The 24,210-nt window shown below is 42.1% G+C and overlaps 1 protein-coding gene across 1 annotated transcript in view; it reads right to left on the minus strand.

The window, feature by feature from the left end:
- Window positions 1-21,797, minus strand: part of KIF13A (kinesin family member 13A) — a 65,607-nt gene extending 43,810 nt beyond the window's left edge. The window contains exons 1-8 of the mRNA XM_009868043.1: window positions 21,580-21,797; window positions 20,289-20,463; window positions 13,159-13,219; window positions 6,772-6,864; window positions 6,108-6,288; window positions 5,080-5,167; window positions 3,667-3,801; window positions 3,007-3,119 (exon numbers count right to left, since the gene is read on the minus strand). Coding sequence (XP_009866345.1) covers window positions 3,007-3,119; window positions 3,667-3,801; window positions 5,080-5,167; window positions 6,108-6,288; window positions 6,772-6,864; window positions 13,159-13,219; window positions 20,289-20,463; window positions 21,580-21,797 — 1,064 coding nt within the window. The remainder of the gene's footprint in view (window positions 1-3,006; window positions 3,120-3,666; window positions 3,802-5,079; window positions 5,168-6,107; window positions 6,289-6,771; window positions 6,865-13,158; window positions 13,220-20,288; window positions 20,464-21,579) is intronic.
- Between the last annotated feature and the right edge of the window lie 2,413 nt (window positions 21,798-24,210).

A 24,210-nucleotide genomic window follows, 5' to 3' on the forward strand; every position in this document is an offset into this window, starting at 1 on the left:
TTTAAATGAGTGGAAATGTGAAAACCAAAATCAAATTAAAAAAACCCAAACCAAACAACAAAAAAAACAACCAAAAACCTGAGGGAGGGGGAAGAAAAGGACACTCAGAAGGGGAACAGGAAGAACAGGGACTCGGAGAGGCCAAGCATTGAGAACTATTTCACAACAAGGCTGCAACACCAATTCCAGTTATGGGCACTGTATTTTAATGAACAGGAAATTATAAGCTACAGTTTATTAACACGGGATTAAAAGATGTGATAATAGTTCTGCTCCTTATAAACACTGATTTTATTATAAGACTAACTGTTAACATCTGCAATAAAAGCCAAAATGGAGTCATTTATGTATTCTGCTTGAGATTTCATAACACAAAGCTCTTTAAAGTCTTTAAGGGAAGCAGTGAAAGAAACTCCTGCCCCAAAAAAATAATTACAGGACTCATTGGCTGCTTTCCTTCATGCTAAATGACACATCAGAGACCCGTCGTTAATTCGATCCTATCTCTACACTACTCATGTAATGAATCAACCAGACTGGTAGCGCACAGCAGACCGAGGCAGCTCAGGAGCAGCAGCAGAGTGAACTCGCGTGGTGCAAGAGCACGGGGAAGTGCCATTTCTGCACAACTTCAGTTCTCCTTAGTTTTGTTCCTCAGGCAGGACCAGGCTGCCCTTGCCAGCGGGCAGCTCACTCACTCCCAGCCGTGAGCCGGAGCCAGGCGCCTTCGAAGGGGAACGCTGCTTCCTCACCGCCCGTCAAAGACACCCACTCAAGCTACTTCTGTACAATTCACAACCAAACCCTTCAATGACCAGGATCCACTTTCCTGTTGGTTAACGCCGAAGACAAAATAACCTCCTTAAAATCAGCTTGGACTCAGAGCCGTCCCAGAGCATTCCTTCCCCTTCCACCTGCGTTTTAAAAGGGTTTTTCTTTTCCTGCATTCTCAAGTTAAAATGACAACAGCTATGATTTTACTAATCAGGGCGAAAACTGCAGACTGGCTCCTTTCTTAGCCAGTAATTGACAGCTTGTTCATTCTACTGCCTCCCACTATTGCGCTCTAGATTCGGTGACTACGCCACAAAGAGCTGTTTAAGCACCTGCATTTCTACTCTCTCTGGGAAGAGGCCATCCTGGGGGGAAACAAGAATATCCAGCTTTCCTGAGAGGTATGGCGAGTCCCCCCAAAATCCTCGATAAGAAAGAGCAAACACAGCACTTTCCCTAAGCAGCTCTTAGAAAAACCCAAAAGTAATCTTCATGACAACTTTATGAAGACGTGAGCATCGAGGCATAAGGAGACAGGCTGAACGTCACCGTGCAGTGTTGGTACGCGCAGCTGAGGGTGCGTTTTCCCTGCCAGGTACGTTATTTCCACATTCTTCTTCCAGGCCATAAAACACAGCAGAGGCAGCAAATTTATTTGTGGGGTAGTTTCAGCTCCATTTTTGATCTCATTAAACAGAACATGTGCTACCAATACATGTAGCTTACATGCCATTTAAAAGCAGGTGACACAGTAAGGTACAAGGTTTAAGCACACTGTATCACTCCAGAAAATATTGCCTTTCCCTAATAAGTGGGGTGGATCACACTCCAAAGATCCTACACAATGTTCTCTGAAGAACCCATCTGATAAAATTTTGAGGTTTCCAGACTCCATTAAAGCTCCAAGTAATAGCAAAAATCTACCAGAAGATACCAAGCACACAGTACTAAGAATTGTCTTTTGACTACAAGTTCCAAAAGGGAATGCTTAATAAATAACTTAGGTAATACAGATTTATATATCATTTAAGAATTTAATTAATAGGAAAATGTAGATCTGTCCGCTTTTCCTTCCAAAATATCTTTTACAGAAAAGTTTGGTGCTTGCATCTGAAGGCCTATATTGTCAACAAGGTTCAGTACTGGCAAAACAACCTTCTCCTACTGCAATGATACCGTGAAAGCGTAACATTGAGCAAACATCCCAATAAAAATAAAAGTAAGGCCTTCTGTGTCTATAGCTACACTTCCAAATTGCTTAATAGCTGTTGGGAGAGATTGCATTTGAACTCTTCCTTAAGAATTATAAACATTTAATTTCACCTCTGTTTTTACCAAAATACAAATAAAGCTTCTAGTAAAAGCCATCTGAATTTAACTGCAGAACCTGCCGTTAGGCAAATGGAGCCACATCACTTTGTTTCACAAGGATCACACCAGCCTGACAACCAATGTGGTAACACAAAGCAGATCAGAAATTAAGCTAGAAATAGCAAACATGTTCAGACTATAAAAAAAGGTAATTTAAAATTATTTTAAGTCTGAATGCTGTTCAAACACACTTTGTGCTATCATTGTTAACTTAAAATAGCAAAACATTTTGTAATGTTTTAAAATTAAATTGAAAAAGTAGTAGCTGTTAATGTAACAGTTAAACTCTTTCTTTCCCAGGAAAATTAGCGTATTTAAGACCACAGTAATACAGTGCGAAATTCTACCTTTTGGGCAATAACATGGCAATTATGGTAAAAAAGTGCCTTGAAACTTGCCATTGCTTGAGTTCAAGTGCCCAAGGCAATGCTAAGCTAACATAGCTTCATTCTGATCTGGTTTTCTTAACTCTTACGTATTTTAATACATGTTGGAACAAAGCCACTCAACTCTGCAACTCTGCATTCTTCCTTAAGCAGATGATGAGACAAACACATGAGCCTGAGGACAGGGTGTATAAATGAATCATGAAAGGTATACGCCTAATTAAAGAGCACTGCTGTCACTTTTTCCAGATAAAATTCATAACAGCCTTCATCTGAGTCAAGTATGAATCAGGGTCCCTGTGCCAGTGTAAGAGAACACGCGGTGCTGAGGTTGGAGCAGCTCAAAGAGCTGCACTGAATTGTTTCTGATGAGGTTGTCGCTTAAACCAGCTTGGGACAAGCACAGCGAGAAGAGGCCAAGGAAACAACAGTGACTCTTACAAGATTAAGCTTTGCACGTATGCCAGGGCCTTACTTGTTTATGTTGCTGCCTTCTTTCAGACGTTCTCCCGCAGCTCCCGTTTTGGACACTCTCTCGCTCCCAGCCAAATCCACCAGGCTGACCTTGCTGACCTTCTCTCCAGAATTCTGCACAGGCGGGACACGGGAGAACGACAGCTAAGAAACACCGGCACAAAGCACTAACATGCCCAACACCAGCACCACGAAACACCCGTTCTTTATAATCATATGGTTTAAAATTTTAATTAAAATTAAAAACCTTTAAAGTGGTTTAAAGGATCAAATTCAAGATATGAGAGAAGAGGAATTTTCAGAGTCACTCTTTTTACACTAAAGGCCTGAGCACCAATGACCAAGAATCAGCCATGTGGTAACACCTATAACGTCGCTGGCAGAGTAGGCCATTACAATATTTCAACTTCAGCAACAGTGAAGACCCAAGATGGGTTTCCTGGGGGCAATATAATCTTTAAAAAGTGATGCAGTCATTTGCTTCGTCGTGTGTGCTTCCTCACTCTGCCAGGGTTCTCTCAATCTTACTGTCTTGCCAGCATTATTTTGATTACTGGGCCCCATGGCATCAAAGTAGAAGCACAGCTAAACACATAACGTGTGTGGAAGAAGAAAGAAGGAGAAGAATTCACCACAACTTCGTAAATTAATATATACATACCCCAGAATGCAGGTCATAAAGTGTCTGAGTCACTATAATATTGAACACAGCGTGAGAGCGGCTGCTCTCCTCATTCATGTTGGTTGCAGCAACTGTTCGTGACTTGTTTCCCTCCGACATCAGTGACTCAATGTCCTAGAGCAAAAAGTGTTAAGAAGTGATGCAAGGATAAAAGCAAGTATTGTGCTTGCTGAACAAAACCCTCACCTAGCTGGAAGGGGGTGTGTGTGCAGGGAAGAGGAAGAAGGGGAGGCAGAAGCAATGAGAAAACCCTTTTGAGATGTATTGGTACAGAGGGCATGGAATTCCACAGAACCACGTTAAATCACGTCTGTGTTTGCAGCGCAACAGCAACTACAGCCAATGAATTCTCCTGATCGGCTGCTGAAACACGGTGGCAATATCCACGTTACGAACCTTTTTGTTTAATGCCAGTAGTCAGGCCAGAACAGATCTCCTTCCACAGGCGAACACAATGCATCCCTTCACTGAACTGTGCTAATTCTGCCTTCGCTGATTGGGCTCAGAGGGTGACCTCACTTGGAGCCTGGATCCTCCCACATACATAAAAAACAAAAGATGACTCTGCCAAGTCTAATATACTTTCTCAGTGAGCCTTCCAAGATAGTTTCATAAAAGCCCTCAGTCAAAAACTAACTATGAACAAAATTTCTTGGAATTTGAACACCGAAGGTGTGTGCTTTCAAAGTACCCAGTTCACCACAAAAGCTGCAAAAGCAGTTTTTGTTAACTCCAGTATGCACAGATGCTTCAGGAAAATCATAATATAAAAAAATATAATTAAAAAGCAAAATGGTTCCCATGCAATACCACAGAAAGGATGAACATTTTTTGAAAATGAACATTTTCAGATCAGTTAACCCGTAAAAAGAAAAGTCTATGCAATTTGTACAACTGCACCGCTTTCATTATTTCATTATAGCTACAGTAGTTCTACAATACCAATTTATTTGAATGTATTTTGGTAACTCAGATCCTGTCAGGATTTAAATTACGGAAGCCATGTTGTAGCTCCTCATGCAATACACTTGTACAAAATAAGGAGTTATATTCAACAGTATCAAAGGAATTCATGCTGGAAGACTAATATTCTTATTTTGGAATATTTCCTGCATCAGGGAAACATTGTGTTCTTTCTGTGTACAAGATGCGTTGAAAATTGCAAAGTAACAAGATATCACTATTATATTTGTAACCAACGTAAAGGCAAATCCAATGTTTTTAGATGAAGGAAGTACACTTGAAGCATTAAAGAAGATCTTTGTGATTGCCCGAGAGCACAAACACTCAAGAACCAAAGCAGCTGCGTAGACACTAGTTTCTCTCTTTTAAGATTTCTGTTGCTTCTGTATGTAGGTGTTATTTATAAACTTGTCATTGGTTTCTATTTACCTCGAAGTTTGTAACAGCCAGCTGGGACAGGCCGTCGACATACGGTCCCAACACTTTGTGCTCTCGGACCTTAAGGGACTGCCGACTCCTATGGAACAAAGTAGAACTTTATGCACAATTCGCTATCGTGAACGTTACTGTAAAGCAAAAATCAACAGTACAAGTCTTCACTAAAGCAGAAGTCATTTTAGGTCTGTTAACTGGGAAAATATCTTCAGCAATTGTTTTTGACTCAAACTAATCTAACTGTTTTTAATATGTATACATGAGTTATTTTTAACGCAACCTCCCCATCCCAGTGTTTGTGGCTGGAACAAAACCCAAATGCAGACCAAAAAAAGAAGAATAAAAATCCACCTCCTCTGCAATTTGCCACAGCTTCGATTTGTCTTGCACTTTCTACACTTGATTGATATGTATCAAGTAAGTCTCAAATCTACCTTTTGTTAAATTCCAATTACGTTCAAGAAATCAAAACACATACCATGTATATCAATAGTCAGCTGAAAAAACCCCTATCAAACTACTTCTTGTCTAGACATCTCCAAGCCAGAGAGCCTAACCAGCATTCTCCTGAAAGAGACTGCCACAGGCATGTTCGGAGGTGTTACCCTTCCACATTCAACAAGTTCAGCATCTAAATCATGAGAACCATGCTGTAAATAAGCTTCAAACTCCTAGTTGACAAAAATTTTTATATAAATATGGTCTAGGTCACATGGCAAAAATTCTCCACACTTTACTGTGCATATTCTTGCTTTCTGGTGGCAGACAACTCCATACAGTGTTTGTTTGCATCATTACACTGGTATCCTAATATTTAAATTGATCCACAGCAGTTGGAACTTCCTACAGGAGCCTTACACATATAGTCTCTTCCTTCTGGTGTTTGCTATCTAATCCTTTCTAAAGAAGGCGGATAAAGACACGGTCTGAAGAAACCTTCTCAAGGACTTGAAAAGTGATTGCTACGTTTATAGTTTCAGATCAAACCAAGGAAGGCTGTGGAGGAGAGCAAAGCGACTCACCCTTTTGGGTCAAGCAGATCTCTGACTTTCTCATTGTAGATTTCCATATAGGACACTTCGACTTTAAAAGTATGAGATTCATTTTCTTCCACAGAGATTCTCTGAAATAAAGCACAACAGAGCCGTGGGATCAGACCCAGCTGCTCTGCATTGCCCATCATTGAAAAGGATTTTCCTGAACCTAAAGGGAAAAAAAAGGAGAAGAAAGTGCTTTAGGATGTACTTTGAGCTCCTCATTTGTTCATGAAGCACATGTTTTAATTCTCTTTTTACTCCTTCAGAAGCACAGATCAGAACACCATGACACACTATTCCGGACAAGCAGCTTCCTCTTTGGATCACAAGTTACAGGTAAACAAAAAGAGAAATTATTTTAAAGGCTCTTTTCAGCAAGACCCCTTTGAACACCCTCAAATACAAAAGACTCTGTGAGCCTTCAGCAGGAACTATTCCTTTCAGGCTTTAAAAGCAAGAAATAGCAAAAATATGTTCCACGACAGGAACATTTACAGAACTGCTTTAAGAACTTTACACTGTCACCAGCTGTGCTAAAATGTTTGACATTTAACATAATTTCAAAATACCCTTTTAAAACATTATCTCCTTAATATTTATGCTTTGTTCTTCCCACGTGCACGAAACGTGTTCAGCACAGGAGACTCACCTGTCTGTCCATAGGCAAAAATACAAGCGTTATATCCCTGAAAGGCCTTTTCAAGAATTCCTTCTCCAAGGCACTTGAACACCACTTCTTGACCTGGAAAACAATTTATTTTAAATTTAATAACAGGCTAAAATTTACTGAAAAGAGGGTGGGGGAAAAAAAAAGTTTGCAATTTGTTTTTTACTAATGAGTGCTTTGGTGAACAAACAATTTCACGTACATCTGCGTGACAGGTTCAGAACCGCTGCCTGCAACTCGTGTAACGTGCCTACCTCGGCATGTAAATATTATCCTGTGAAGGGAGCACTCCTTTGAAAGGCATCATATAAATTGAATGCTTAGAAAACAGCACAGGTGTCTAAATTTTGTAGAATTTAGGTGTAAATTTTGCAATTAATATACAACCTTCAGTCACAAACTACACCCAAAAGAGTTCTGCAACAGCACTTCAGTGAAACCCGTTGGCGAAGCAGGATCTGAGAGGTCCAATAAACATCATGCTAACAAATAGCACGCTAGCAACAGCAGCTATTTTTTTGGGAACTGGCCTCAGGTTTCACCACAAGCTATCATGATTCACCCCATGGCAAGGTGACACTGGAACCAAGATAAAAGTCTCCCAACGATGTGCAGGGAGGAAATGCAGATCAGGAGGCTGCGAGGCTTCAGCAGAGCTGTTGGAGGATACATTCTGGCAAATCTGTCCTTTGAAACCAGCTGCAGAATCTCCCAGTCTGGAAACACCACACAGAGGGTCAGTGGGTTATCTGCTTCGAGTTCTGATCAGAGAATTACAGCAGATGTGTGTACATCCAAAAGAAGAAGAGCTGAGCTAAGGGCAGTATTGAGACACCTTCTAGTGTTTGGTTTTCAACTTGCATTCGCTGCTTGGTGACTTTCGGAACAGCCATGCTCAGCTCTGTCTCTCACTTTGGTAAGTTAGTTTCAGCCGCTGTCAATTACAGGAAATTATTCTGGACAGTGGATGCAATAGTGACTTCCATAGTTCTCAAAATGGAACACACGGACATAAAAAGAAAGTTATCTAGCTATACATTTATACATTGCATGAAGTATTTACACTCAATGATCCTTGAGTAACTGGTAGTCCAGAAAACTCCTGCAGAACCACCTGGGGAATGACTTACAGGCAAGTAAATAGGACTAAAAAGTACTACGTTACTTCTATTTTCCTTTAATCTAACTTTGCTTCTGCAGTAAAGGAAACAGCAGTGGAGCGACACCCTATTGACTGGTCTTTGTGTATCTTTCCAGTCAGATTTCTAAAATTCCAAAGTGTCACTGCTCCTTGGATTAGATCAGTGATGCTGAACGCAGGAATTGCAACCAGAGGAGAATCTGCTGTACTCTATCTCCTTCCCCAAGCACATTCACTCGTTTCTCAATCAACCGAGGATTATTTGGTCAATTTATAATTGACCGAATAATTAATCAATTTATAATGTTGAGAGAGAACTGTTCAACCACCTGCAAATATCTACAGAGAATGTTAAATTACTGAAGAAGGAATGAAGAAGATTGTAATAATAATGTACAATACATAAAAATTTGCTTTCCTACCAGCTCCTGAGGGCCCACGTTGAAGTTACCAAATACGAAAGAGGCAGGGAGCCACTTACCATCTTGCTGAGCAAAAATGCAAAGATTGAGGCTTGAGCGTAATTAAGAGAAAAAAGGCATATATTTTCCACAATGGTTGTGAGTGGAGAACAAAAACATTTGTCAGAAGAGGAAAAAAGTTTTATCACATAGTTCTGACTTCCACTAAATCAGTAACCTCCTCCATGTTTCCCAAATATTCTGAAACTGTGCAGGGTCATGATAACCGTAAGATGACCCACAGAATCCCTCACTGACAAATACCAGCAAAGGAATCCAGATTGGATCTCACAGACAAAGATGGATTTTCCCCCCTGCAAAGAAATTTCATCTTCCAATACACAACTGACAGTCAATCAGATGCTGATAGGTAATTCTAAAATGGTATTTTTATTAGTTTTTGAGAGCTCAGCAATACCAACATAAACAAATGGATCATTAAAAGAGTGATGTTTATAGTAGCCAGTCAAATTATCATGGGATAAAGTAAGATTTGTTTTTAGGTGCACTCAGAGAACAGAATACAAGATATTAAACTTCAGTGATAGCTATTTTATCCATTTGCTAATGCAGGTAGATAATAACTTTTAAAGAATCTCCGTAAAACAGGAAGAAAAATGCCTGTGGCTTAGCTTAACAAAAACCTAAAAGTACAACAGCCAGCATCGTCTAATTCCTGCGACCTAACAGTATTGACAAAGCACTGGAATCTTTAAAGGTCCAAGTCTTAATCAACTAAAAAGTCTCCAGTGCTTCAAATTAGGTGCTGCAACACCTATGGTTTAAAGTGCCTAACCCATACAGCACCAAAACCACACTGAATAACTAAGTTTCCCCCAAAATGTCCAGGTTGGGTGTCAACTGCGTGACACAGGAAAAAAAAAAAGTCAAGGGAGCAGTAAGAATCACAGAATCACAGACTGTCAGGGGTTGGAAAGGACCTCAAAAGATCATCTAGTCCAGCCCCCCTGCCAGAGCAGGATCACCTACAGCAGGTCACACAGGAACATGTCCAGGTGGGGTTTGAAAGTCTCCAGAGCAGGAGACTCCACACCCTCTCTGGGCAGCCTGGGTCAGGGCTCCGGCACCCACACAGGGAAAGTTTTTCCTAATACTTTTGTGGAACCTCCTACGTTCCAGCTTGTACCCACTGCCCCTTGTCCTGTTATTGAACATCGCTGAGAAGAGCCTGGCTCCGTCCTCCTGACACTCCCCCTTGACATATTTATAACCATGAATGAGGTCACCCCCCTCCATCATCCCTGTGGCTGCACTGGGCTCTCCAGCAGAAAGGGTCAGGTTTCCCTCACGTAACAGCGTAAGTCGGAACCCCAAGACGGACGCTCGTGTTGGCTCAAAATCAACACCTCTAGATGTCTGACGAGGGTAGAGGCGTCCAGCTCTCGGAGGCGGTCGCCCGGTTCGTTCCCTTTTAAAGCAGCTGCTGGAGGCGCAGCAGCCAGCGCACACATTTCCTGGGGAACTGAAGCTGAGCCCAAAGCCAGCCTGCAGAAGCACAGAGCTGAGATTTCAGGCCAAACGTGAAGCAGCTTAGGGAGTTTAAGAGGAATCCACGGACAAGTCGCTACAGCGTGAGGTGCTTGGAGCGGACCTGCCTAAGTGCTGCGGTAGTTATTTACACCATCTCTCAAATTCTGCCCAAACTGAAGGGTTTCTTCCCTTCTTTGTAAAAATCCACTTCATTACAGACTTCAACAGGCTCTTACTGGTCCTTAGGCTTGCAAAAAGAATTCTCTGAGAGTTTCTCACCAAAACACTGAGCTATTCTTTGTCCCTGGGAGCTTTTCAAGGCAGGTAGATGTGTCCTTATCCACAAACTGACCCTTGACCCATTCAAGTCAAGAAACAAAGGGCAATAAGAAACTATTTTGCTTACTCCCAATAGCCTGTCAGTAAACCCAGCCCATAACCATGTGTGACAGCTTTAAGGAACCCGTGACAAATGTGCATCTTGAGGGGAGCATAAACTTTGGGTTTGTCAACATGAAAAAAAAAAACCAAACCAAAATGATGACCGATCACCAAAGTGATGACCGACAGGGCGAGCAAGTACTGGAGAACCTCTTGTTCTATGTTTCCCTGTCACATTTCCCACTGTATTGCTGCAATACAAACATTTTCTGAGTAATCAAATTTGTCTCACATACCTTTTGTTATTCAGGAACCTGAATTACACACTCCAGACTGAGCTTTCACATTTTATACCTGTTTCCTTTTAATTCTGTACCTAAGCTGTCTGGCTCTCGGATGAGCACCCCTTCTGTATCAGCATCCAAGCAAGAAATTACAGCTTAGCTGGAAAATCTCAGGTCATCACATGGTTCGTTTGGACTCTTTAAGCTCGTTAATTCTGTAACTGTCTGTGGGATGGGTCTCTGGACACAGGACAACAGGGGTCTGCTCCAAAAGGCAAAGGAATTATCAAAAACCTCAACCAAACTCAGTTAATTTTTATTTGTTTAGTATTCAGGCCAAACTGTGAAAAAGACTTAGGGCACCTTGATAGTACAAATACGTAAAAGCTGAAATTCTGCCATTTCAGTGTTTGGTTTGTTGGCTCTAAAACAAGAAAGGCTACTGTAATACAGGATGATATTAGTTCATGCACAAGCAAATGAACTAGCCAGCAACCCAGTAACTTAGGCCTGAAAAACTTCTGGTTGTTTTTTTTTATATTCTGACAAATTCATTATGTTCTAGAACATGAGGGTTGGAAATCACAGGTTAACTTCAAGATCATACCAAAAAAAAAAAAAAAAATCATCGAAAGCACTGTGTTTATATCCAAGTCTTTAAGCTCATATTTTTATCATATTTCTGGGGGGAAAAAAGAAAAACAAACACCTAAGGAAAACAGTTTGGTGAGGTTTTTTGTCGGTTTTTTTTGCTTGCTTCTTCACCCCAGCAGGAAAATTATCTGGAATGGGCAAAAAGCACTGCATAGCTTTCTGCACAGTAAGAAAACGTAAGTGATGCAGGTGAAAGCTGTCTAGAGTTCAGTCTGACAAGAGGTTCATTTGCACACAGATAATAAAACTCCAGTTCTCACAGAAGACTAATTAAATGGTAACTTCTGAAATAGGCTAATCTAGTTTTGAAGCTAATTAAAAATAAATAGACCCCACTGAATTCACCTGGAGATGGGTTAAGCTGAGATGGAAACAAGTTTAACTGGTTAGGGGTGTTTCTCTGGTCGATCTCTTGTCTCCAGGTGGGTTAGCACCACAGAGCACCCAGTCGGTGTGGCTCCCACCTGCGTGCTGGAGGCACTCGGGGCCAAGGTCTGGGTGCTCACCATCACCTCCTTCCTTTCAAGATCTGGGTGTCTGCCACAGAATCTCTTTGGTTGGAAGAGACCTTTCAGATCACCGAGTCCAGCCACTAACCCAGCACTGCCAGGTCACCGCTAACCCATGTCCCTGAGCACCAGGTCAACATGTTTCTTAAACACCTCCAGGGCTGCTGATGCCACCACTGCCCTGGGAAGCCAGTTCCAACCCCCAATGACCCTTTCAGTGGAGAACTTCTTCCTAACACACAGCCTAAACCTCCCCTGGCACAACCTGCAGCCCCTTCCTCTAGTTCTATCGCCGCCTGAGAGAAAAGGCTGAGCCCTTCCTCTCTCCAGCCCCCTTTTGGGGAGTTGTAGAGAGCGACAAGGCCTCCCCTCACCCCCTTCCTTGAAGAGAAAGGGAGGTGTGAAGGCATAAAAGGAGGTTTTGTGTGTTCCAGCGGCTCTGCCAGCCTGAACTATGAGTACCGGGTAGTGACCCCTTTCAGGGCAAACAATTAAAGAGGAGCTGATGCAGAACTTTTCCCTGAGGAAACCTACCCGTGTTCAGGCAAGTAAGAAATACAGCAGAACCTATGATCAAGTGCAACCCCTAAGATTTAGGGGTTTGATACCAGGGGCTACAGCTGCAGAGATGTATTTTAGCATAGGTATATGACAGTGCATTTGTTAGATTGGTTTGAGCTAATTAACCCTATCAACCTTCAAAATCTCTTATGGGCCACAAAACTTCATAATACGAATATGTAAACCAAAAACGCTTTTTTTCTCCTCCTTTCTGTGGGCCACAGCCTTGAAATTCTAATATTCAGAACTGTCTCTTATCAGAACAAGTCCTCTTATGAAGTATGAATATGCTAATACACAAATCCAGTTATGAGAAAACTTAACTACCGGGATTACAACCTTGCCTGGATTATCCAGCTTTTGAGAGGAAGGAGTCACAAAGCTGATCACTCAAAAACATTAGGGATCTGACCGATCGGACTACGAAGACTTGACACATTTGAAATAACCACACTGTCTGAGAAAAACATGCTTTAGTCTTCTTTCACGCACAGAAACACCACGCACCGAAAACACACGTTCATCACCAGCGTTAGTGAGAAGTAATTTCTGATGCAGAACTGAAATTTCATTTTAAGACGCAGAAATAATCCTCACAAAAGGCTCTTCCAGGGGATAAAAAAAGAACAGCTTAGCTGTTATATATATGTATAGCTTAGATGTAAAAGCGTCCCTCCTGGACAGCGTACTGAGCACCATAAAGCTTGCGCTCCTTGGAAACGGAGGTGGACTCAGTCCCTGTGAAAATGAGAACATTGCCTCTGTGAAGAATTCACTTGAGCATTACATTGCGAAATGTGTTAAAAAAAATCTCCACAAAACAAAAGCCCAAGCTCTCATCGGTTCTTATACCATTTGTGCTGTTAAACGTATGGAAAACAGTTTACCTGCATATTTTGTGGTGTTTGATTCATCCATGGACCAGAAGCAGTGATCAAAGGCAAACACCTGTAGGAGCACACAAAAAGGCAAATTAAGAACTCTGACTACAAGACGTTTCTCTTAAAGCAGTACAAATCCACGACTGCAGTTAGCTCTGATAGTTTCTATGGACCCTGAACGAGAACTGCAGAAAGGCTTCGTCCAAACCTTTGGGGAAATCTTGCGAGGTGCAGAACCGAAACACTTCTTTGTCGTGTGTTATACACAGTGCAAAATAGTGTGTACTGTATCCCTTAACATAGGCTTCAAAACGCAGAGAAAAACCTAATAATTCTCTCCACTCCTGCCCATGCACTAATGCTGACCAAAGGTTCTGCCAATAGGAACGAAACAGGACCGAGAGAACTCCACACACAGAACTTGGCGAGACGACTCCTGAGCAGACATCAACACAAGAGTCGCGAAAGTTTTACTGGGGGCTGGATTTCTCCTGCCCAAAGAGCAGCACTACTACTTACAAGCCTTGAAGAGCAATGAAGTAGTACCAGATGACCTGCATAAAGTAAGACTACGGAACTGGATCTCAGTAGAGGAAGCTCAGAAACCACAAAGAGAAAAATGTATCTCTGTTAGACAAATAAGTTATGGGAGTCTGCTCTAACAAAAAGACTTAATATCACTTCAGCCAAGATTTCCAGCTGGACAGAAACTGAATTATATTCAATATTGTGCTCAGTGGGTTTGTGGAGCTGGACCGGTGTCCCATAAAACCAATGAACACACTGGGATTTGATCTGGGTTACTTTTTCTGCACATCTGAAAAGATCGTAATACAGACATTTAACACTGCTGTTTTGAAAGCTTCATACTTCCACATGCACATATCCCTTAAGCTGCAGCGTATTGCCCACATTTCACCACAGTAAACTGACTAGGGATGAATTAACGATATAGATTCTCTTTATTTTTTGTTTTCTTTTGAGATCCTAAGAGGTGGAGGGAAAAAAACCCACACAATCTTCTTTACTAAAACTTTGCCTGGGCCAAATTTTCTTTGCGTGGCCTTCCAACACCTTCGTGACACAAACCGTGCATGCAGGTCAACACGGAGCAAGTGCCTCAGACCCCACTAGCAGAAACACTAAAACGGTCGTGAAACAAATCCTGAAGCGAGGAATAAGATGGATCATTTCGGTTTTGGCTTCTGGCGATGTACAACATCTTGCTACTACATCTGGGGATGTACAACATCCCCTGCTACTTGCAGAATTACTGGGCAGTGGAATCTACAGATACAGCGTAAACTAACTCTTCCCAAAACGCCTGTTGCCGCAAGGATTTCCGAAGGAATCAAAGCACAGCAACCCCACCCTCCTTCCCTTTCCCCCAGCTTCACGCAAAACACATCAAATGGCCCAAGAGAAAACTCGACACTGGAACAACGCTTAGTCCGCAAGAACGAAATGAGTTCTGAATTCCCTTCTGAGGAGAAAAAACCCAAGAAAACGAATAATTACCATCATCATCATCACCTAACAGGGAGGCCCGAGTCACATACTGCAGCACAAATACAGGACGTTCCGTCACACGATGGAGTCCAAAATGTAGTTTTGCCACTGAACTGTAAACCCTAATTTAAATACCCAAATCTACCAGATTCCCTTTCTTCCCCCTTGCAACTGTTACGTGCAGTGGATCACGGAGCCCCGTTCAAAAGGTTACCCAGCTTCAGATGCTCATGTGTAACGACTTCAATACAGGAGCATTTTAGGCCAATTTCACCTATTGTCCTATGTGTTTTTTCCCTGGTTAACACGGAAAATCACGGCAGAATTATTCAATGACTCCCAATTTAAACACCTATCTTGCAAAGAGGCTTTAAAAACTAAAATAGGTGCTTGCAGCCAAGTGTTTCTTAAAGAAAAACAGGTTTAATTTGGATTTTTTTGGAAGGTAAAAATTGGACAGACTTTTTTCAAGGTTTAAAAATGGTTATGCAATAGGGAGAGAAAAAGTTCTGTCTCAAGATAAAACAAATGTAAATGCAGCATTTTGGCATGTTTTCATAGTAAACATAAGAAGCCAGGACATGGACCTAGTCTATTTATAAAATGTTTTGGAAAACTGCCAAATCCTTCTAACAGAAGTAACAAAATTACTTTTAAAACAAAAAAAAAACAGTGTCAGGCAAAGCCATTTTCAGAGGAACTCTGACCGTTGGGAAAACGGTTTCCAAACACAAGAATTAGCCGAGGATGAAATGAGGCACAGGAGAACCAGAATCTTGCTTCCAGCTGGCGAGGCTCCGGGGCGGTTCCATAGGGACGGCATTTTAAGGGAAACGCCTGTCGGCCGGTGTCCCACCTGAGGAGTGACCCTTTGGATCGGCTTTTCCATATCAAGGTGGTTTCTGTTTCCCTGCCCTCCAGGGCAGGCACTGCAGGACATGCAGACCCAAGAGGAGCACCCAGTCATACTTGGGGTCAAGATACAGAACGGATTATTCCAATTATTCTTCCTTGAAAACAACAACGGTGGGTGTTATTTTTTCCTTTTGACAGGAGTAATCTTTTTTTTTTTCTCCTATCCATTTTTTCTCCCCAAGATCTATTTCCCCAAAGAAGGTATCAAAACTCCCTGTCAATACGACTATCGAAGCTATAGGAACTTTTGTTAATGCTAAAGTCTCAAAGTCAATGGCCAATAAACAAATTGGGCATTATTGGGCACTGAAAACGACTTTTTAGCTTTTTGAAGAAAGTGAGAAAATCTTTACTGACTTACATCAAAGCTATATCAATGGACGATATCAAAACAACTACCGCAACATATATAAATGGGGAGATCTGTGAAACACAAACAGAATTCCTGAAAATTCAAGCACCCTCTGTGAATTAGTTTTTAACTACGTTTTGGAAAATCTATTCCATTTAGGTGTTCTAACGCTAAAAGAAAAAAAAAAAAAGCAAATATTTCTTGTTTGAAATGTAATGTTTAAAATTGTTACCTGCATTCCCATTAAGATTTCCTGAACTTTCAGCTATTCTTCTAAGCATTTTGAGTAAACCTCTGACTACATGGGCAAGTATTTCTGCTTTCCTACTGTTCTGTCATCAGTTCTACAGCCACCGTACCAGGAAGCTCAATGTATTTTCAGCAGGTAAGCAAAACGGGAAAATCACGAAAAAGACAAGTATACACCTACTCCGAGTGCCTGCACAGGCCAGCATTCAACCACGGGCAAACCTTCAGTCCACGGAAGTGTCGGTCGGTTCTCATAACCAGACCCAAAATTAGTTTGGGCTTTTAAATTCCAGAGGCAATGAATGGACAAGCCTTAAAATTGTCTTATTTTTGCAAGAGTCTGTGCATCATACTAGCATCTAACAGAAAAAAATGAGATAAAAGGAAGCTGCCAAGATCCTGCCCCACTAGGGTAGTAGCTTCTAAACCGAAAATTTTTAATGAAGCTCAGCGGATTTTTTTTTCCCCAGCTCTATTATTCCAGTGTTTAACATCGCACAATATTTCTGATCTTGACTGGTACAAGTTGCAAAAAAAGCTTGAAGATGGCAATTTAGACATCTAGAAGTAGTTGAGCAACAGGCAGAGCTACAAGCAATGGTACATGACCCACCAGGACAGATCTTGCGTGACCGCAAGTCCATAGTAAAACTAAATATAAGAGCTTGAGTATGTACTCATTGTACAAAACAGAATCATAGAACGCGTTGGGCTGGAAGGGACCTTTAAAGGTCATTCAGTCCCACCCCCTGCAGTGAGCAGGGACACCTTTAGGTTGCTCAGAGCCCCATCCAGCCTGGCCTTGAATGTCTCCAGCAATGGAGCCTCCACCCCCTCTCTGGGCAACCTGTGCCAGGGTCTCACCGCCCTCATAGCAAAGAACTTCTTCCTAACATCTGATCTAAATCTACCCCCTGCTCTAGTTTAAAACCATCGCTCATCATCCTGTTGCTACTTGCTCTCGTAAGCAGCCCCCCCCAGCTTTCCTGCAGCCCCTTTGGGCACTGGGAGGCCGCTGCAGGGTCTCCCCTTTAGGGCCTTCTCCTCTCTCCTCTCTCCTCTCTTCTCCAGGCTGAGCAGCCCCAGCTCCCTGGGCCTGTCCTGGCAGCGGAGCGTTAATGGATGGGACATCTCCCTGGTGAGGAAAGGCTGAAGGAGCTGGGGCTCTGCAGCTTGCAGGAGGCTGAGGGGTGACCTCATTGGTGTTTATAAATATGTAAAAGGTGAGCGTCAGGAGGACGGAGCCAGACTCCTCTCAGGGATGTCTAATGACAGGACAAGGGGCAATGGGTACAAGCTGGAGCACAGGAGGTTCCACAAAAATATTAGGAAAAACTTTTTCGCTGTGCAGGTGCCGGAGCCCTGGCCCAGGCTGCCCAGGGAGGGTGTGGAGTCTCCTGCTCTGGAGACTTTCAAACCCGCCTGGACACGTTCCTGTGTGACCTGCTGTAGGTGATCCTGCTCTGGCAGAGGGGCTGGACTGGATGCTCTTTTGAGGTCCCTTCCAACCCCTGACATTTTGTGACTCTGCATTCTAGCTCCCTGATCATCTTTGTGGCCTCCTCCTCCTGCTCCAACAGGTCCATGTCCCTCTCCTGTTGGGGACTCCCGAGCTGGACAGGTAGAACTCCAGGTGAGGTCTCCCCAGAGCAGAGGGGCATTCTTTCTAAGAATTTTAACTCATAAATACTGCAGCACAAACACATGAAACTGGAAAGTTCGGAGAAAGAATGAGCAAGGAAGTGCAAGAACCTGCTACTCCTGAAAGCAGAGTCACAGTGAGCATGCACCTTACCCTGGGGAACAGAGTCACACAGGTGATTTCTAGGATAGAGAGAACAGTACTCAGAGTGTTAATAGCTATTAGAAATTAAACAAAAAACTCGCTCTCGTAACCACAAAGTTTCAGTAAAGATATGAGCCTCTAATTCAGATTTCTTAGCAAACACCTACAGCAGGTTTAAGACAGCTGCTAGTATTTTGCGAAGGAGGCAGCTACAGGTTGTGGCGAGACAGCAACAAAGCTCCACGTATCCACCGTGTCAGTGAAAAATGCAGTTTTATTTCAAATTCACCTGTACCTGTGGCTTAAAAAGAGGCTGTAGATTTCAAACTAGAAGAGCCATTGTGCCTGACTTCTCATGGAATCAGAAAAGACAGCCAAGGGATATTCCCTTTTCAAATAGCCAAAATGATATTCTGCAGAACTTGTTTTTATTAAAGCCCCTAATCCGTGGCTTGAAGAATTAACAATTTTAAGAGTTTACATATGCAAGTATAATTCTGTGAACTACTTACAGGTACCGAGTACCATATCCTATATTAACCACTTGCCAGATTAAGCCAAATGACATAATTAGTTTAGAAAGGAGTCTAATTTCACATTCCTTATTAGTTGTTCTGAAGCCTAATCCTTGGTATAGACTAGGCAGAGTCTGGGGCTTCCAGCATTTAGCAACGCATTACCCAGCCCGATCATAATCCCTGACACACTGTCTGTGTAGCTATAAAATTGTGTCGATGCAGAGCTAACGGCGAGGCGGCCAATTAATTGTGGTGGGATTTTTTACAGAAAAAATAAAGTCGTACTGGGGGAGAAAAACAACAACCAAAAAAACCCCTCAAAACCAAGTTGGTCACTGGATGACAAACACCAGACCTAAAGAAGTACGGACAGAAAATCCAAAGGCAGCCTCGGGGTCAGCTCAGAACAGCCGTTTTTTGCCTTTGTCACAAAATGATGCTAAAAGCCCAGGATTAGTCATATGCTTAAACGTGAGGTTTGTAGAAAGAGCAAAACACCCTAATAGCCTTATGTAACTTCTGCCACGCCAGCTTCTGAGCTCCCAGGTTGAACTGGGACCACAGTTCATCCAGAGCTGGTGATAAACTCGCTCATTAAATACAAACTTGCAATATTTACAAAATTTCATTGAAAAAAAAAACCACAAAAAACAAGCTAGTTGAAGATCAGCTACGTGTGGTACCCTAAAAACTATATAAATCAAGAAACTTCCAAACCTCCTGTGATATCTCTACAAACGTGCAAAACCAATTTCCGCCAAGAGCAAGAACCTTCTGCCTCACGCTGGTGAACGCTTTGCACAACACCAGAAGTTCCAGCATTTTATGTTAGGGATGTTAACGACTGTACAGAATAACGTGGTATATACGCAAAAGTGAGTAGTTGTTCTGGTTTTGTCGAAGAAACGCAAGGCCATAATTAAATTTTTTACGTAATGTCAAGAATAACTTTGTAAAGGCATGTAAGTGATGTATGATGGAAAATAAAGGCTCTTGTAAAAAGTTTTTGTGCAATTACAACAGAAAGGAGAATTTTTTGCTTTTTCAGATTTATTTAACAATGATCAAACTCGTTTGTATTAGACAGTAACAGTGATTGATAAAATCTTATTCAATGCTTTCAGGGAAATTGAGAAACTAAAACCAGGTCCACCATTTTAAGAAATTCAATCATTCGGGAGGAAGAAATAAATCAGTACAGCACATCATTGTAAATTAATATCAGTGTTATTAATTTTCATCTACTGTGATCTTCAATTACCTTTTTGTTTGTTTGTGTGTTGCAAATAAGATTATTTCAATTTGTGTTAAAATAGTTTGCTCCGTTCTTCCTTGCTGTTGGGAATATTTGCTTACTGAAAAGTTGGTTTCTTCTGACACTTACAAAAGATAATGAAAACAATAGACTATTAATTCCTGAGCAGCCTCTACTGCAAGCAAGAAGAGTGTTTCTCACTAGTTGTGTTCTGCCACTAGTATTCTAACTTTGAAGCGGAATTACATGCAATGAAATGCCTTACACACAATATTTACTCTTTCAGATGTTTTTATGAATGCATTGAAATCATGGCTTGTCCTGGGCACAGGTTTAACAAGTCATGTGCCTCACCCGCATGTCAGTTGGATTAAAATTTATTGTTCTGGAATCGTGGAGTCTTTAACTTAAAAAAATCTGTTCCTCGTACTTCTAACGTATTTTCCTTTATCAAAACTGTACTGACCATATACTAGGGCAAACACGCTCAACACTTGTGCATCACTCAACATTTTCAATGGATAGAAATGCAAAAAGATACAAAATACTCACCTTAGGTGGTTTTCTAGATGATTGGCAGAAAGAGTCGGCAACGATGATGAGAAGTACGAATACACCGTTCACGTAAAGGGAAGGGAGCAAAGAAAAAGAAGAGACAAAGTCAGTGTACAGCACTTCTACAATCTGACCTTTTGTGTAATTCACAATGTATTTAAGAATTATCAGACTGGAAGATATAAATATGATACGCTGCAAATTTTTAACTGGCAATTACTTAGCTAACACAGCCCCATATGACAAAGAAAAGGAAAATGTCAGAGTCCTTGTAGGTATAAAAATGCAAGAGCACAGGGTTCCAGAAAGAAGACAAGGATCTGTTTTGTGGTGGAAGTCAAGATGCAGCTCCCGTCTTTGGTGGCAAAAAAGAAAAAAAATGTCTGCAGACTGACAGACCGGGGTGCCAGGGTGAAGTCCTGCCGGCTTCAGCAGTGTCACATATGCAAGATCAAGGTAAGAGAAAAAGAAACCTGTGCTTTCCCCAGCCCCAGAAAACCTGCATGGAGCACAGCGAGCCAACACAAAACCACCGTCGCCCTTCGCACACGCGACTTCGAGCGCTGTCAGAAATAAAACAGGAGAGACAAATCCCCAAACTGAAGACACCACCTCTGAGTACTTCACATTGTCCTTAAAGGCTTTGATGCTTCTGCTGGTAGCCATGTGGCCACGGAGTGAATGAAATCAGTCTGGGGTTTTTGGTGGGGCTGGTTTCAACTGAGATCGCTGCCCGGTCTCCCCGTGCAGCCCCGTGCCCACTGACACCAAAGCAATAGAGGAGGTGAAAATATGGTGCAGAATTAAGACTGATTTAGGTCATTCACGAAGATGACAACCTTAAGCACGCGTTTAAATGATGTACCCAAATAAACCTGAAGTGATACACAGAAGAAATTTCCACTTGCTCTTCACATGAAGAAAATTCGTAAATATGGATGAGGAGAAAAAAAAAAAAACAACCAGAAAGGTCTACAGACAAAACCAGCACAAGCAGAGAACATGGTAAGGTTTGTGAGATAAGGACAGGGATGAAAGGTCTCTACCTAGCCAGGCACAGACACACTGCACAAAATTCAAAGATACCAAGAGACTACAAGGCTCAGAGCAGAAGGCACTGAGCCACCCACCAACCTACACATACTGACCAGCCAGAGAGGGGCAGAAAGGAACACTGAGCAGTTCTCTTGGCAACCCACAATACAACAGCTCAGCAAACCAAAGCTGAGGAGCCACGAATCCACAAACAGACCTTTTGCAATCTTTGCTGCCTACTCTCAGCTCGTACCTTGGATGACACGTCTGCCTGAACCAGAAGTTCTGCAGCTGGAACACAGCACCGGCGTAACGCAAACACGCCTCACCTCGGAGCCAAACGGCTCCGTGCAGCTTTACCCTTTCAGGAGTGGTGGCTCCACGGGCTCCGTTCGCAGCTGCCTCGTGTCCAGGTGGCTCAGAACTTGGGTAGAATGTGCCCTTATCCAACTGAAGAATGCATTTAGCCATACCTTGAATATTTTTCACTTTAATTAATTTTCAGATGTGATGGAAACCCAACGTTATCTAGCCACGGTCTCATTGCCAGCTCTAAACTTCCAGTTCCTACGTGGAAGTTCCTATCAAAGGAAGTCATCCAAGGTGTTTTCAAAAGCTTTTAAATACATTCATATCTTGAAAAATAATTCCAGAATGCATCAGCTTCCCTATGATATTCCTGATAAGACTGCTTTACAGGTTCAGCAAAAGCCCTAAACGGTTTAAATGAAGGAAAAGCCAACAAAGTTCATCAACTTACTTTCCCCCGCCCCATCTGAGATCATTCTTATAAGCCCCAACTGGAAAAGGTACGGAACATCACTGAAGTAAAAAAATGGTTGGACACATTTCTTAAGATGTTTACTTAAGCAACACAAGCCACAACCTTATAGGAAGTTTCCTCTTATTTTCCTCATTTTAAGAAAAGCAGAATTGCGACTTTTGAAACCACTGGTGGACAGCAGAGCTTTCCGGCTGGAAGGCAGGTGCTCAGCACCGATCTCCTGCATTTCAAAGCCTGAGGAGCTTCAGCCTCCCACTGTATGTCACATCCCACTGCCCCAAAGTCTTCGGCACCAAAGACCAAACTAGGAACTCCACAAATCACCCGCTGGCATCACCAGCAGCAATACGATCAGGGGCCTCGCGAGGAAGTCAGTTCTATCAGCTCGCAGGAGAGATTTTTATGATTTGTTTTTTAAGCTATTTGGAAAATTCCAGCCAACCAACTCACGATAATCATTATCCTGGCAGCGATTCAGATGGAGCCACTCTGAACTACTTTCTCCAAGCAAAGGACTCAGACTAATAAACCGAGAACCATTTACAGCTTTCCAGAAATCACATCTGTAGTAGCTTAAATACATACTATAAAACTTGCATTAGCTTCAATCAATTTTTCACTTCAAGTTTTTGTTGTTTGGGGTTTTTTTGTTTGTTTTAATATGTGCCTTATGGGTTTTTTTTCCTCTCTCAGCAGCTTTCAGCTTCGTAGGTAATTGAATTTGTCTCAGTTTTTACCAAACGCTGACCACAGAAACATGGTGATTCACTGTCACTGCTGGGGAAGGACGGACAACAGATCAGAGATACTTATAAAATTTTTATTTCCCAGAATTGTGAATTCCATGTCTCATCATCCACGGTGTTGACGACAACGTGCTGGTACACATTCTGGACGACAACAAAATCTCCTCTAAAGCAAACAGGTAGAAAATTATCACAGAGCTACCTAACTTGCAGTGCATCTGCACAGCAGCAGATTTGGGTTTAACCTGACGTAAGGCACCTTCCATCTGCACGCTCGGATGGAAGACTGACTTTTCTCGCATGCCTAGAATGCAGATACCACCAAAAGCCTGAAAAATATTCTCACAGGCCGGAAGAAAAATATTAATTTCCACGACCACAAAGGCCACTGAGCTTTGGAACTTCCTCCTGCCTTTAAGCCATCATGATTTTAGTACAGCATCCCTAGAATGATTTTTCTAACTTTACTGAGCAGAACGTCAGCTGCAGGGATCTGCTCAGCCCTCATCTTTCACAACAGCACTAAGCCTCTCCTGCCCTGCTTGGCCAACACACACCGAGATCGTGGAGCTACCTCAGATTTTCATCCGGACAAAGAAAACCAATTTCTAGACAGCTCTGTGCTAACACAAAGATTATTTTCTCTCTCCCACTGTCTCACGCTAAAACTAAACCCATAATGCTTCTCACATTTGCTAAGTGACTCACAAAATATCAGTCCTCATGGTCTACGAGCACATCAATAAGAAGTCTTCCTGACTGCATCCACATTTTGTCTCTACCATCTACTCATGACGCCACACAATGAGGAGTGTGCTCTGCTAGCAGTTTAGCAAAAACAAAGGTTGTTTCTTCTTTAACTGCCTACAGTATTTCACGGGAGTCTCCCTTGGCCTTAGAAAAAGTTGACTGAAAAAGCTGGCATTACACATTCTCACTCGAAAACTAGTCCCACGCAATAGGAAGCAACAGAAGACCCTCTTGTACTATGAGCATCCAGAAGTACACAATACTTATATCTTAAAGACTTAATAATCTTCAAGAGCATACCTGGTTTTTGTTCTTTAGAGAGTATTATCAGCATTCCCAATCAATTATCACTTCTACCAGAAAGTAAAATATTTTATGCATCAAAAATTGTTTTTCTTCTCCCCATTCCATATAATAAGAGTTTCATCACACTGCCCACCTCCAGTCAAAATCTCACCTTCAGTAGGGACAAGGTACATTTGAGGATGAGGAAGTAGGTGTAAAAACCAGGTACTCCCCATTGAAGGAGACAGAGGAACAAGGCATCTTGGAAAAGCAAGTCTGAGATTCTGTGGAACAGCATCCACACAGCCCAATTCCCCTC

Source organism: Apaloderma vittatum, unplaced genomic scaffold (genome assembly GCF_000703405.1).
Source record: "Apaloderma vittatum isolate BGI_N311 unplaced genomic scaffold, ASM70340v1 scaffold27624, whole genome shotgun sequence".
Classification (NCBI taxonomy): domain Eukaryota; kingdom Metazoa; phylum Chordata; class Aves; order Trogoniformes; family Trogonidae; genus Apaloderma; species Apaloderma vittatum.